The sequence below is a fragment of the Babylonia areolata genome, chromosome 4 (genome assembly GCF_041734735.1).
Source record: "Babylonia areolata isolate BAREFJ2019XMU chromosome 4, ASM4173473v1, whole genome shotgun sequence".
Classification (NCBI taxonomy): domain Eukaryota; kingdom Metazoa; phylum Mollusca; class Gastropoda; order Neogastropoda; family Buccinidae; genus Babylonia; species Babylonia areolata.
This window is the reverse complement of record NC_134879.1, coordinates 49,427,225-49,443,538: the sequence shown is the minus strand read 5'-3', so window position 1 is coordinate 49,443,538 and position 16,314 is coordinate 49,427,225. Positions and strand designations below refer to the sequence as shown.

General features: G+C 49.1%; 1 protein-coding gene across 1 annotated transcript in view; it reads left to right on the top strand.

Annotated features, from left to right (window-relative positions):
- The window catches only part of LOC143281727 (globin CTT-W-like), a 32,198-nt gene extending 18,908 nt beyond the window's left edge, over positions 1–13,290 (top strand). Inside the window, exons 2-3 of the mRNA XM_076586999.1 lie at positions 3,558–3,786; positions 13,135–13,290. Coding sequence (XP_076443114.1) covers positions 3,558–3,786; positions 13,135–13,272 — 367 coding nt within the window. The 3' untranslated portion in view covers positions 13,273–13,290. The remainder of the gene's footprint in view (positions 1–3,557; positions 3,787–13,134) is intronic.
- The last annotated feature ends 3,024 nt before the right edge of the window (positions 13,291–16,314 follow it).

Sequence of the window (16,314 nt, the reverse complement as noted above, 5' to 3'; positions counted from 1 at the left end):
TGGTGTGTCCTTAATAAAATACAACATTGGCATGTTCTCAAGGAATAATGTCTCTTGACATGAAACGTGGCATGATTCTAGATATCGATGTACGTGGGGTTGTTCTGGTGTGTGTGTGTGTGTGTGTGTGTGTGTGTGTGTGTGTGTGTGTGTTCTTCTCTCTCTCTCTTCTAATTATCAGCAGACAGCCCCATCAGAACTAGCCCGTGGGCTACAGTGTCGCAATAGACACTTCAGGCCACCTGATCACCATGACATCAGTGGAATATTAAAGATACCACTGCTTATAATCATTAAAAAAAAAACAACCATATATATATATTTTGTGTGTGGTGTGTGTGTGTGTGTGTGGAAAGCATTGAAAATGTACAGCGCTAAATAATTCTGACCAGTTTGAAGAACAGTCTACTGCAAATGTAATTGTGGTCTTCTGAAAAGAAGGGAAGTTGTTTTTGTTTTTTTTGTTTGTTTTTTTTCTCTGTTTTTCGCAATGTATGTCCCACGGGAATCTTCAGTGTAGAACTCGCCATTACTGAAACTTTCAAAATGACTCTGGAAATGAGGTGAGGCATGACAGAAACAGAAGAAAGAAAGAGTAGACAGCGAGAGAAATTCTTCTTCTTCTTCTGCGTTCACTCGTATGCACACGAGTGGGCTTTTACGTGTATGACCGTTTTTTCCCCGCCATGTAGGCAGCCATACTCCGCTTTTGGGGGTGTGCATGCTGGGTATGTTCTTGTTTCCATAACCCACCGAACGCTGACATGGATTACAGGATCTTTTACGTGCGTATTTGATCTTCTGCATGCACACGAAGGGGGTTCAGACACTAGCAGGTCTGCACATATGTTGACCTGGGAGATCGTAAAAATCTCCACCCTTTATCCACCAGGCGCCGTCACCGTGATTCGAACCTGGGACCCTCAGACTGACAGTCCAACGCTTTAACCACTCGGCTATTGCGCCCGTCTAGCGAGAGAAATGAAATGAACACTCTGATACTTCACTTCACTGTCATCAGCTTCGAAGCCACAGTGTCAGGGGCGGGGTTGGGGGTAGGACATTCCAGTCACTCCACCCCAAGGTTTTAAACAAGGAAAACAAAAACTGGCAGAAAATATTCTTAGCCTGCAACAGAAACACACATACAAACGAGAGAAAGAGAGAGAGAGAGAGAGAGAGAGAGAGAGAATCATTGAATGAGTGAGTGAATGAATGAATGAATGAATCATTGTTTCCCAACAGTGGAGATATTAGCACACTGGCACACACACACACACACCGAAGCATAACGTTCAACCTACCAATAGGCAGACACATCACATACAGTACCAATCTACCCTTCATCTCTCCATGTCTACCCTCACCCCCCCCCCCCCCCCCCCCTCTCAACCCCCCCCACCCCCCCACCCCCAATCAATCCGAAAAAGAAGACACATCGATATACGTTTTCCCTGGTAACAACAACTGCTGGGACACACGCTTCCTACACTACCTGGGGGCGACAATCGATGTCAGCAAACAGACAACTCCCGACGGCCAGAATTACTCACACTCACAGCCCGCTCTTGTGCGCCAGTGCCGTTTGAAATTAAAAATGCCAAGCAGTCTGTATTGAGGCTTAATGATTAATTATCCGCGAGCGATTAAAAATATATTGATATATCTTTACCTTTCTATGAACATACATACATATAAACATACATACATACATACATATGCATTCCCCCCGCCCCCCTCGCCCCCACCCCCCACCTCCCCCACACACACATATAACTTTTTTTTGAAAATACAATCACCTCTTTAAACAGGGCCTATGGCCTTGTTGACTAGAACTATTGTTTCCGTTTTCTCTCTCTCTCTCTCCCTCTCTCTCTCTCTCTCTCTCTCTCTCTCAAAAATAAATGTTTAGTGCCCTAGACTTTGGGACATTTTGTATGTTACATTTCGATGATGACGGATGATGCTGGGTGGTGATGGAGATGCTGCTAATTGGAGGGATGGGGAGGGGGGGGGGGGGGGTGTCGGGGGTGGGGGGTAGGGGTTCCATTCAGGTGTGAGACTACTTGGCAGTGTACATTACATTATTACAGTGCATCTATCCCGACGCGTGTCAACCAGACTGAGATATGGACAGCTGCAGTGTGTTGGTCAGGAAATCAGTTTGAGCAACAACACAACACACCTAAAGACGCGGCATCCGTGAAGAGGATTTGGACCCTCCACTGTGTGGTTCCAGTCTTCCTAACTCACTGAGCTCATAGCGCACTCAGTTCTGGGTAGGTAGGAGCCAACCACGGGAGAAAAACAACAACAACAACAACAACAACAAAAAGCAACACAATTCTGATGGGGATCAAACCTGCGTCCGACGGGCGCAGTAGCCGAGTGGTTAAAGCGTTGGACTTTTAATCTGAGGGTCCTGGGTTCGAATCTCGGTGACGGCGCCTGGTGGGTAAAAGGGTGGAGATTTTTATTTTTACCCGATCTCCCAGGTCAACATAATTATGTGTAGACCTGCTAAGTGTCTGAACCCACTTCGTGTGTGTACGCAAGCAGAAGATCAAATACGCACGTTAATTAAAGATCCTGCCATCCATGTCAACGTTTGGCAGGTTATGGAAACAAAGAACATACCCAGCATGCACCCCCCCCCGAAAGCGGAGTATGGCTGCCTACATGGCGGAAGGGGTCAGAGGGACGGGAGGGGGGGGGGGGGGGGGGGGTAAAAGCGGTCATACACGTAAAAGTCCACTTGTGTACATACGAATGAACGTGGGAGTTGCAGACCACGAACGCAGAAGAAGAAGAAGAAGAAACCTGCGTCCTCCCAGTTGTTGTCAGTCCGCGACACTCACCACACATGGGCACGGCGGCTGTGTGATAGCTCTGTCTGTGTGTGTGGTGTTTGTTTCTCTGCGTGACGTACAGTGTCACTTCTTTTCTGTTTCTCTGCGTGCATGAACGAACGAACCTCATGCGAGAGAGAGAGCGTGAAAGACGGTGACGCTCGAGTGTGTGTGTGGGAGGGGGAGGGGTGGGGGGTGGGCGCTGTATGAATCATTATTTACTATGACTACTACTGTTATTAGTACTTATATGGCGCAGACTCCCCATGTAATGGGCTATAAGCGCCTTGCATAAGACAACACATAATACAGTAATGCATAATAACATTCCTTATTAATTTACATTCACATTAAATTTTATTCAACAGTCCATGGCCCCCACTTCCTCTGTCGTGGGAGGGCTGTAGGCCTCCTTCCACTAGCAGTGTAATAAACTTTGTCATTGCAGTAACCATTGTCGCTGTGCTAACAACAGTGTACGGAGATTTACCACGGTTTCTCTCTGTGTATGTGTGTGTGTGTGTGTGTGTGTTGCAAACAGTCAGACAGAAATAAAATTTGATTTCATAACATTTCATTTCTGTCTGTCTGTTTGCAAAAACTCCAACGAACCTTGCCTGCAAAAAAAAACAACACCCCCCCCTACCCCCCAAACCCCCCCCCCCCAAAAAAAAACACCACCACCACCACCACCACCACCACCACAAGACTGTTTCGGGCCCAGCCGCGGCTGCAGGATCTGTTCCCCAAGTTCAAGGGCAAGGACCTGGACGAGCTGCGCGTGGACGTGGAGCTGGAGCTGCACGCGGGCGCGGTGATGGCGGTGCTGGACGAAATGGTCCAGGGCATCGACAACGTGGACGCCACCATGGACCTCGTCCGGCAGACCGTCTCCACCCACGCCAAGATCAAGGACTTCGCCCCTTCCATGTACGAGGTCAGAAAGCCACAAGGGTTGGTATAATTTATTTTATTATTATTATTATTATTATAATGTGTTTATGTAAGTTTGTGCCTGCCTATGTGTGCGTATGTGTTAGGGTAGCTGTTAGATACACATGTATGTTAAAATGTATGTATGCAGTGTGTGTGTGTGTGTGTGTGTAGTCACATTTTGGTGTGTGTATGTAACATAGATATAATGTTTTATGTTAACAAAAGCGTTTTTGTAAAGCACCTAGAGCAGATTTCTGGATAGTGTGCTATATAAGTATCCATTATTATTATTATTTTATTTTATTTATTTATTTATTATTGATTTATTTTAAACCTCCTTCTTCTTCGTTCGTGGGCTGCAACTCCCACTTTCACTCGAATGTACACGTGTATGGCCGTTTTTACCCCCGCCATGTTGACAGCCATTGATCTATTTTTAGAACAGTGCCCCCCCCCCCCCCCCCCCCCACCCCCACCCCCACGTATAGAGAGCGTGGGATTACGAGAAGAATCATTTCATTTTTTACATCTTATTCCGTTTTATTCTCATTTGAAAAAAAAAAAAAAAAAAAAAAAAAAAAAAAAATTATTACCACGCTTTCCTCAAAGGGATGTTCTCCCTACCCAGCATGGAAATGGTTATTGTGTTGTGTTGTATTGTGTTGTGTTGTATTGTGTTGTGCTGTATTGTACTGTATCGTATTTGTATTGCTTTTAATCGCAACAGATTTCTCTTCATAAAATTTGGGGCTGCTATCCCGGGACAGAGTACAGCACCCCCTCCCCTTTTTTCCCCTCTTGTTCTTGCCAACAAGTGCATTTGTTTTCCTATCAACGTAATTTTTTTTTTCCCCAACAGAATTCTGCAAAGGACAACGTTTTTTTTTGTTGCCGCGGTTTCTTTTACGTGCGCTTAGTGTCTGATGCACATGGGACCTCGGTATACCTATTCCACCGAATGACTAGCACCACAGACCACCACTGTAAGTCATGTGGAAGGGAGGGGTGTGTGGGGGGTGGGGGCGGGGGGTGGGAGAGTTAAGTTTAGGGTCCGTATATAGTACCCGAACCTACAGACACTCGGTTCCTAGTTGAGCTCAGTACCACAGGGCCGTCGCTCCACACGCTGTTGTTAAAGGGCTTAGGTCCTCTAACCTTCTGCTATATTTATTTGTTTCCCAGCGTAGTCGTGAACAGTGCCGTTTCTGCTTGGGGGGGTATTAGGCTGTGTAGCCCCCCAACCTTCAAGACCTGAGCGTGGAAAGCGTCACTGCTTAATTAATCAAACGAAAGACCTGGTTTCAAGGTTAATAATCCCAACTCTGTACATGGAAGACTGGAATTAGGAGTGCAAGGAGGGACGGGGTGGGGGGGGGGGGGGGGTACTCTGCATTTGGGAACCATCCCAGCGCCGACTGCCCTAAAACCCTCTTGGCCGAGAGAGAGAGTGGGGGATGTAACTTGGGCAAGACACTTTTCCACTATAATCAAATTCTGGTGGCCATAGTCGAACACGACTGACTGTCATACATTCATGGAAAGTGTCACTCCGGACATAGCTTTAAGGTCATGTCAGCTCTAAAGTTATCTCAGCTCTGTACACACACACACACACACACACACACACACACACACACACACACACACACAAACTGTCAGTGCTTATGCAGGGCTTAGCTTTGAGGTCATTCCAACTCTACGCCACTCCTATATTATTTTCCCAAGCCACCTGTTTCCGGGAGCTGACTTTCAGAGCATCACTCATCGCTGGTCATGCAAATGCTGCTGTCCTTTGTCTTTTACGTACATCTCATTTGATTTTGCTTATTAGGTACGCGTGTTTGAATGCATGTTTATGTGTATGTACGCATTGTGTTTATATATGAGCATAGCTTGCCAGTTACATTTTAGTGTGTATAATTATGTAACATTGGTGTAATGTGTCATTTATTAAAAAAAAACAAAAACAAAACAAGCATGTGTTTTGAAAAGCACCGAAAGCAGGTTTTTGGATAGTGTGCTGTATAAGTATCCATTCTTATTCTTCTTCGTTTTTCTTCTCCATTCATTTTACGTCAAAGTTGTGTACAAACTTGGGGCATGCTCACAAGTCTCGCATTCGGTTTGTGCGAAGGTCAGGCATCTGTTTTTTCCCCCTTTCTTTCAGCAGATGTTGTAGCATATATGGAAAATTCCGCACACTTTGATACCTACTTGAAACTGAAATTGCTGTGTAGGGCTCTAGAGTTTAATTTTACGGCCCAGCTCACTCTCGTTTATTAGCGCATAAGCTTTGAGAGTTTTTCTCTAGTCCGGCAAGGTTTATACCTTGCCCCGCTGCCGAAACAGGGACATGCTTTTAGTTTGACCCCAGTTTCTTCAGACATCACCTTTTCTGTTAGGCATGTATACACCTTTCTCTGATTCACTACTTCCAGCATGAATGAACATGGCCATTCAATCCCCACTGCGGATACAGGCACTTAACTTTTGTAGCTTTCAGCGCTTTATGAACGCCATCAGTTGCTGCTGCCCCTCCCCATCCCCTCCTCCCTGACATCCCTGCTGCCCCTCCCCACCTCCCCTCCTCCCTGACATCCCTGCTGCCCCTCCCCAGCCCCTCCTCCCCCTGACATCCCTGCTGCCCCTCCCCCCCCCCCAGCCCCTCCTCCCCCTGACATCCCTGCTGCCCCTCCCCAGCCCCTCCTCCCCCTGACATCCCTGCTGCCCCTCCCCACCCCACCCCCCTCCTCCCCCTGACATCCCTGCTGCCCCTCCCCAGCCCCTCCTCCCTGACATCCCTGCTGCCCCTCCCCACCCCCCCTCCTCCCCCCTGACATCCCTGCTGCCCCTCCCCAGCCCCTCCTCCCTGACATCCCTGCTGCCCCTGGCCCTCCCCACCTCCATCTCCCCCTGACATCCCTGCTGCCCCTCCCCACCCCCACCTCCCCCTGACATCCCTGATGCCCCTCCCCCCCCCCTCCCCCCCCCCTGACATCCCTGCTGCCCCTCCCCACCCCCACCTCCCCCTGACATCCCTGATGCCCCTCCCCACCCCCTCCTCCCCTTGACATCCCTGATGCCCCTCCCCACCCCCCTCTTCCCTGACATCCCTGATGCCCCTCCCCACCCCCACCTCCCCCTGACATCCCTGATGCCCCTCCCCACCCCCTCCTCCTCCTGACATCCCTGCTGCCCCTCCCCACCCCCTCTTCCCCTTGACATCCCTGATGCCCCTCCCCACCCCCTCCTCCTCCTGACATCCCTGCTGCCCCTCCCCACCCCCTCTTCCCCCTGACATCCCTGATGCCCCTCCCCACCCCCTCTTCCCCTTGACATCCCTGCTGCCCCTCCTCACCCCCTCTTCCCTGACATCCCTGATGCCCCTCCCCACCCCCTCCTCCCCCTGACATCCCTGATGCCCCTCCCCACCCCCTCCTCCCTGACATCCCTGATGCCCCCTCCCCACCCCCTCCTCCCCTGACATCCCTGATGCCCCTCCCCACCCCCCTCCTCCCTGACATCCCTGATGCCCCCTCCTCACCCCCTCCTCCCTGACATCCCTGATGCCCCTCCCCACCCCCTCCTCCCTGACATCCCTGATGCCCCCTCCTCACCCCCCTCCTCCCTGACATCCCTGATGCCCCTCCCCACCCCCCTCCTCCCCCTGACATCCATGATGCCCCTCCCCACCCCCTCCTCCCTGACATCCCTGATGCCCCCTCCTCACCCCCTCCTCCCTGACATCCCTGATGCCCCTCCCCACCCCCTCCTCCCTGACATCCCTGATGCCCCCTCCTCACCCCCTCCTCCCTGACATCCCTGATGCCCCTCCCCACCCCCCTCCTCCTGACATCCCTGCTGCCCCTCCCCACCCCCTCTTCCCCTTGACATCCCTGATGCCCCTCCCCACCCCCTCTTCCCTGACATCCTGATGCCCCTCCCCACCCCCTCTTCCCCTTGACATCCCTGATGCCCCTCCCCACCCCCTCTTCCCCTTGACATCCATGATGCCCCTCCCCACCCCCTCTTCCCTGACATCCCTGATGCCCCCTCCCCACCCCCTCCTCCCTGACATCCATGATGCCCCTCCCCACCCCCTCCTCCCCTGCCATGACATCCCTGATGCCCCTCCCCACCCCCTCTTCCCCTTGACATCCATGATGCCCCTCCCCACCCCCTCTTCCCTGACATACCTGATGCCCCTCCCCGCCGGCTCCTCCCCTGCCCTGACATCCCTGCTGCCCCTCCCCACCCCCTCCTTCCCCTGACATCCCTGCTGCCCCTCCCCACCCCCTCCTTCCCCTGACATCCCTGCTGCCCTCCTCACCCCCGCCTCCCCCTGACATCCCTGATGCCCCTCCCCTCTTCCCTGACATCCCTGATGCCCCTCCCCACCCCCACCTCCCCCTGACATCCCTGATGCCCCTCCCCACCCCCCTCCTCCCCCTGACATCCCTGATGCCCCTCCCCTCTTCCCTGACATCCCTGATGCCCCTCCCCACCCCCACCTCCCCCTGACATCCCTGCTGCCCCTCCCCACCCCCTCCTCCTCCTGACATCCCTGCTGCCCCCTTCTCATCCCCTCCTCCCTGACATCCCTGATGCCCCTCCCCACCCCCCTCCTCCTCCTGACATCCCTGCTGCCCCTCCCCACCCCCTCTTCCCCCTGACATCCCTGATGCCCCTCCCCACCCCCTCCTCCCTGACATCCCTGATGCCCCTCCCCACCCCCTCTTCCCCCTGACATCCCTGATGCCCCTCCCCACCCCCCTCCTCCCTGACATCCCTGATGCCCCTCCCCACCCCCCTCTTCCCCTTTACATCCCTGCTGCCCCTCCCCACCCCCTCCTCCTCCTGACATCCCTGCTGCCCCCTTCTCATCCCCTCCTCCCTGACATCCCTGATGCCCCTCCCCACCCCCCTCCTCCTCCTGACATCCCTGCTGCCCCTCCCCACCCCCTCCTCCCCCTGACATCCCTGATGCCCCTCCCCACCCCCTCCTCCCTGACATCCCTGCTGCCCCTCCCCACCCCCTCCTCCTCCCTGACATCCCTGCTGCCCTTCCCCACCCCCTCCTCCTCCCTGACATCCCTGCTGCCCCTCCCCACCCCCCTCTTCCCTGACATCCCTGATGCCCCTCCCCACCCCCTCCTCCTCCCTGACATCCCTGCTGCCCTTCCCCACCCCCTCCTCCCTGACATCCCTGCTGCCCCTCCCCACACCCTCTTCCCTGACATCCCTGCTGCCCCGCCCCACCCCCTCTTCCCTGACATCCCTGCTGCCCCTCCCCACCCCCTCCTCCTCCCTGACATCCCTGCTGCCCCTCCCCACCCCCTCCTCTTCCCTGACATCCCTGCTGCCCCTCCCCACCCCCTCCTCCTCCCTGACATCCCTGATGCCCCTCCTCACCCCCGCCTCCCCTGCCCTGACATCCCTGCTGCCCTTCCCCACCCCCTCCTCACCCTAACCCACTTTCCCTCTTCAATTTTCCCAATTCACAGTTGAGTTGATATGCCTGTAGGGATATATTGATGTTTCGAAACACACACACACACACATACACACACACAGATAGAGAGAGAGAGATTTATATCAGAGAGAGGAGAATGGATGGTAATCAGAGATGGAGAACAACAGTTCAGTTTTGGCGGCTCAGTTTGATAGCTTCACCCACTGAGGGTTCAGATGGGGTGCTGGTAGACACCGAGGGAGGATGGGGAGTAGGGGGAGGGGGGGGGTAGAGGGGAGGTGTTTAAAAAATATTTTCTTCCTTGCTGAACCGTTTGTTGGACGACTTTGTCTCTGTCTCTATTATTGTTGTGTCTTATCGTTACTGTTTTTATTGTCACAAGGACATATTGGAAGACTAGGCAATGCCTAAAATCTTTATCCTTGAGTAATAAAGTTTTTGAATCTTTGAATCTTGAATCTCTCTCTCTTGTTAAATAAAAATCTATACATGTTTTATCCTTTCTAGATAGATAGATGCATGGATACATAGATAGAAAGATAGACATGTGTGTGTATGTGTATGCATATGTGTTTTTGTGACATTAATGATTGTGCTTTTATGACTCTGCATGTATTATAGCGCTATTCTAGAAATAATTCTTCTTCTTCTTGTTCTTCTTCTTCTTTTTCTCCTTCTTATTATATTATTATTATCAAATCGCTTGGTATACCTGATACTTCAGGGGGGCCGATTACTTGAACGAAGTTTGTCTTTTTCTGACTCGAATTAATGAGAACAGAACATAACACCACGCCACACAACGTAACGCGATACAACACGACACATTCTGATCCAGTGAACTGAAATCTAACTGCAACGCAAACCCAAAAGCTTGCGACTAAGTGCAAATATAGAATTCAGCCCAACGCGTACAATTTCAAACAGATCCAAACTCTTTCAGCAAGTCCCTCGTCCTAACGCTTTCCTCTGGAGTGTTCTCTTTGAGAACTGGTGGGTATCTCAGTCGGACTTGTCGACAAACGATTGGAGATGATGAGTGTTCTCTTTGAGAACTGGTGGGTATCTCAGTCGGACTTGTCGACAAACGATTGGAGATGATGAGTGTTCTCTTTGAGAACTGGTGGGTATCTCAGTCGGACTTGTCGACAGACGATTGGAGATGATGAGTGTTCTCTTTGAGAACTGGTGGGTATCTCAGTCGGACTTGTCGACAGACGATTGGAGATGATGAGTGTTCTCTTTGAGAACTGGTGGGTATCTCAGTCGGACTTGTCGACAGACGATTGGAGATGATGAGTGTTCTCTTTGAGAACTGGTGGGTATCTCAGTCGGACTTGTCGACAGACGATTGGGGATGATGAGTGTTCTCTTTGAGAACTGGTGGGTATCTCAGTCGGACTTGTCGACAGACGATTGGGGATGATGATACCAGCAAAGGGGCTGAGGACCCACAAGACAATGGAGCGTTTTGACAAACAAACCTCATGCGTCCAGCAACGCCGCAGGAGCTGATCTTCTAAGTCCAGTTCTCTCATTGCTGGACACAGTGTAGTGCATACAGTGCTGTGCTGTGCTGTGCGGTAACGAAGTACATCACTGACTAACCCCCTCCCCTCCCCTCCCCTCCCGCGCCACAGAACGCAACGCAACACATTATGGGGCAGTAGTCCAACACAGTCCTCCAACACCATACAACCACTTTAAGCGAGGCTTGCCACATTTTTTTGGTTTTTTTAATTATCAGAAACAAACTGCTTGTTTTTAACCTCTCATACTCTCTGCCTCGCCGTTACGCAATGCGATACACATGCACAGTCATCACCCAACTTCTCCACAACAGAAGGCTGCGGAGCGCAACAAAATGCAACACTCTTCCGCAACGCTATGCAAGCAACCCCCCCCCCCCCCTCACTCCCCACCCCCTCCCTCCTGCCCAGTCCCCCCCGACCCCGCGCCATCTCCCCACCCCCTCCCTCCCCTGCCCAGTCCCCCCCGACCCCGCGCCATCAGATTCTCTCGTTTCCCAGGCAGAAAAGTGTTACCGCTTGGTCAGCGCTCCACCAGCGTGCTGTGTGTTGCACACACACACACACACACACACAACTTCACAAGATGGACTCATGATTCACGATTTCAATGTATGTAGGGACCAATGCTGCATTGTTCAGACAGAGAAAGAGAGAGAGAGAGCTGCTGAAAAGAACTCACACACACACGCAATTGTGGCACCTTTTTCAGGAAAACACACACACACACACACACACACACCCTGATGATAATATACAGCACAGGTAAACTCGATATCATAAACAAGATCAAGTGCAACACTGCATGGGTGATATTAGATACGTGCAGAAAGAAAGGGACCACTGACAGTCAAAACAAGTCACCTTCGATATGTGACAGCTTGTGTGCTTTGAACTCATCAACAGAAGAAAGAAAGAAAGACAAAAAGAAATAAAAGAAAAATCAGGCATACCTCAGCATGCGGACTTGGCCAATCCATAATTCTTACATCGTGTGAAACTGCTGTTCAACGCACGGCTTTCTTGCTGAGACAGAAACAGTCGACATACTCCCAACCCCCCCATAGTTGCCTATAGTTTCATTCTTTTTATAAACCCGGGTCAGCTCCTCAAAACACCAGAAACAGCAGGTTTGTGTAGTGCATTTTGGAAGCACCAAGGGACTCCCCCCCCCCCCCCCCCCCCAAAAGTCTTTGTAGTGCCACGACCACTGCCACAGCCACAAATGTTGCTTGACACGTCACCGTTGAGTGTAACTGACATGTTGGGGGAAAAAACAACAACACAAAAACCCACCACACCCGAAGGTCAAGTTGCTCAGGGCTGTGGTCCTCAAGCGTTTTCGCTGCCTGCAGTAGCCCGTAGTTTTTTCATTGCGTTGGTTGGTAGTATTGTGACATTGTAGCTGCTGCTGTGGGTTTTTTTTTCGTCGTTTTATGAAGGAAAGTCGAAACACTGTCACTGTCACCTTCGCTCTTTTTATACACTCTTCTTTGAACATCAGCATGTTTGTTTGTTTGTTGTTGTCTTTCCTTTGTGGGCACATCGCGCGCAGCAATCCAACACATGTTAAACCCGTGCATTTTCACTGTCGTTCTCATCCTCGTGCTTTCGCAGCGAACATCTGATAAAATATCTCTTTCTGTGCTGTTGAATGTCGTAGTGCTCTGTTGTTCGTTGTGTCAATTTGCGCTTCGCTGTTTGAGCAGAGAAGGCACACTGGAAAGACGGCTTGCTCTCAGACTATCGTCTTCCATAGTCATACGCAAAACTTCCACAGTGGTGTTTTTTTGTGTTTTTTTTTCTATGAAGAACCACGTTCCACGTCTGTTAATTTTCGCAACAATGCGCATGCGTGACGTGACCTTGAAAGGCCAAGCACCTTGACAAGGGTCAGTAGTCTCAGCGAACCGCAGACACACAAAAGTTGGTATTACTGTGTAACGTTAGATTGACTGTAAGCTATTCATTTGAGAAGTGTTGTTAATATGTGCGCCAAGTAGAGTCAGGAAAGATCAAGGATATAAAACGAGAACGTCAACTGACGTCGCCACATCATACCAACAGCAGGAATATTATAGTCTTTCCGTATCTCTGTCTGTCTGTCTGTCCGTCTATCTGTCTGCTTGTATGTGCAAAGAGTGAGCATCATTCAAGTTAATTTTATGTAAAAGAGTAAATATTTATTGTCTAGTATTGTATCGAATCGCATCGTATTGTATTGTATTGTATTGTAACATGTCGTGTTGTAACATGTCGTATTGTATTTTGTTGTATTGTAACATGTCGTATTGTATTGTGTTGTATTGTAACATGTCATATTGTATTGTGTTGTGTCGTGTCGCAGGAGCTGGAAGTGCCGTTCCTGGAGGCTGTGAAGATCACCCTTGGGGACCGCTACTCGGACAACATGGACGCCATCTACAAGGTCACCATCCACTACCTTCTGGAAACCCTGTGCAAGACCCACTCTGGCGCGTCTTGATGAGGAGCCCAGCAACAACCCAACCCTTTCTCCTCTACCCCGCCCCTTTCCCTCCTCGCTATTTCCCTCCTCCTGTCTTTCTTTCTTTCTTTCCTGGCAACGTCCGTCTGCCTCGAAGCCAGCAAACCATTCCCAACCCCCAATCCCACCCCTTCCAATGCCCTCTTCCTCTCCAAGTTCTTCAAGCCGACGACAGGCTTCCCCCGCCCTTCCATGTCCTTTCATTGGCCAGCAACAGGAAGAGTGGGGGCCTTTCACACACTCAATGGAAGAGAACGAACGAGAACTCCCAGGTTTGTCCTTGTGACATCAAAAGCCTGTGCCTGATTTGTTGTTTGGGAAGTTGTTTTTTTATTTATTTATTTATTTATTTTTATTTTTTTGGTATTACTTTCTTGGATAATAATTCATTTTTTGACGCGTTATTATTAAAAAAAAAAACAACATGCCATTTGCAACATGAAGGAGGAGAATTGGTGGGATAGTGTTTCTGTATTAAAGAGAGCGGGATCTGAGAGGGAAGGAAGTGGAGGGGAGGGGAAGGGAAGAGGAGGGGTCTTTAAAAACAAACAAACGAAGCACGTTCTGTGTCCCCCTCCATCTCTGAAACACAACGATTTGCTCCATGTTTTTTGGGTTTTTTTTTGGGGGGGGGGGGTTTTTTAATTTTTTTAAATCGCCTCGATGATGGAAAAAGCAGATGAAGGCAAAATTGTTCATGCTAAAGGCACTTTTGGGCTCTTGAGGGAGGGTGTTTCGAGCACCTTTGGTGGTTCTGGACTGTCGTCAACTTCCCTTCTGACGACGGTTTTCACTGTTGTTGTCGTTGTTTTCTGAATGATTGGTTGGTTGTTATCTGTTATCAGGTGACTGTTTCTCATCAGATGACTGCCTGACTGATTAATCAAAAAGTTATAACACTGACGACACTCTTAGCATAGTTGTTGAACACCTGAAAATGTCTGTGTGTGGAGGAAATATTGAACTGATATCTGAATGATATGTATATATGTATGTATGTATGTATGTATGTATGTCAGTCTGTAATAAATTATGCAAAATCGGTGGCTAGATTGACTACTGAGGATCTGAATTCGTTCGTGCCTGGTTTACGTAGTTGTGTGTGTCCTTTGTTGTTGCCTTGTGTTCGCTATCTCTCCCCCTCACCCCCTACGTTTTGTATTGTACAATCCACACATCACAATTCGGGCTGCGCTTCCCAGAGAGAATTTGTTGCTTTTGGTCCCATGTCAATATATTTTGAACGTGTGTCAAGTGTGTGTTCACTTGTCAACATAGTTTTTTGTTTTTTTTTTTTTGTTTTTTTTTTACCTTTTCTTTGTTTCATGATAATTTTTGTGCGGAGGACAACTCTCTTGTAGCCGTGGGTTCTGTCACACGAGGGGTAATTGTATGATGCTTATAGTAGGATCCTGATTTTTTTTTGTCGCCTAATCCGAAAGACTAACACCCATACTAGCAAACAGGCTCTAGATTTAGATGTGCTAGGGAGGGGTGAGACGAAAATCAGGCCTGGAACCGCGGCCCTGTGGTTTTCTGGGTTTCTTGGTAGGTAGTTGCGTGATCGACAGGTCCACCATTTCAATATATTTAGTAAGAAACTGGAGAAAATGATTTGCATGCACATCGACTCTCTTGAGTGTCCAAACAAAACAGTGACAATCTTTTATGTATTTCCGTTAACAGAGAACTGTTGTATGGTTTCAAGACATTCTGTGTGGATATGTCGTGATGTGGTTTATTAAAGGATGATGTAATATTTTCTTCATAATTAATCATTCACGAAAAGTGGCGGTGAAGTCATTTTGAGGGTCCTGTGTTTGCAGTCAGCGCTGGGTACAGTCACACGGGTCGTCTACTTCCGTTTAGGTTCGTTAAATTCTTTTCGAAGTTATTTCTAATCGATCTTTCTTGGAAATGACAGAATGATCTGAAAGCTTCAGATAAGTTAAAATCAAATCTATCGTTGAATTCGTGTTTATTCCAGAAAATAAACACGATGATTTAAAAAAAAATTTTTTTTTTTTTTTTATTATTTTTTTTTTAGAGACTTGTTATTAATGAGTTTGTGGTGTTACTATTGGATGCTTTGCTTATTTACTGGTGTTTTTGTTTACAATTGTTGACAGTTCTTTTCTACTAAATCGTTGCTGGAGATTACAGTTTTGAATTTTGTTTGGAAAGGCCTTGGCGATCGGCGTGTCTGTGCTGCATATACTGTGATCAGGTGTTGGGACATGGATGCTTGAAAACATCACAGACATACGAGAAAGATGGGAGGGGAAAGGTGAGATTGGGGAAGTGGGCGGTGGGATACTACTTAGTTCCCTCATTTGAGTTCAGAATGTTGTCACCACCAGGAATGTATTGAAGAAATCTTGTTTTTTCTGTTGTTTTTTGTTGTTGTTGTTTTTGTACTTTTTGTTAAACAGATTTCGGGCGACTCTCTACGGGGTGAGCCGTAGTCACAGGGCATGCAGCGCCACCCTGCTTTTTTTTCTGTCTGCAAGTAGATAGGTTTTACTGTCACAGTGGATTTTTCACACAGAATTTTGCCAGGGACAACCCTTTTGTTGCCATGGGTTCTTTTACGTGCTTTAAGCGCATGCTGCACACAGGACCTCGGTTTATCGTCTCCTCTGAACGACCAGCACGCAGACAACCATTGATGTTCTAGTGGAGGGAGGTAGGGTGAGAGGGGCGGCGGAGGAGTGGGGGGGGGGGGGGGTTAAAAAATCGTCCTTACAGAGGATTCGAACCTGTGCAGACTCGCTTCTTAATCGGGAGCATTACCACTGGGCCCCGTCACCACATGTTTGCAACATGACCCCACCATTCACTTGTCCCCCAGTAATTCTATGAACGAGAATTCTTCATCTTTAAATTGGGCCTGCCTTTGCCCCTTAATGATGGGTGTAGATGATAACACAATTATTGTAAGAGTGAAGTTGTTTGAGTAGGATATGCAAATTATACATATATAAAACGTAACAAATGAAGTTGTTGTTTTTTTCAAAGTTG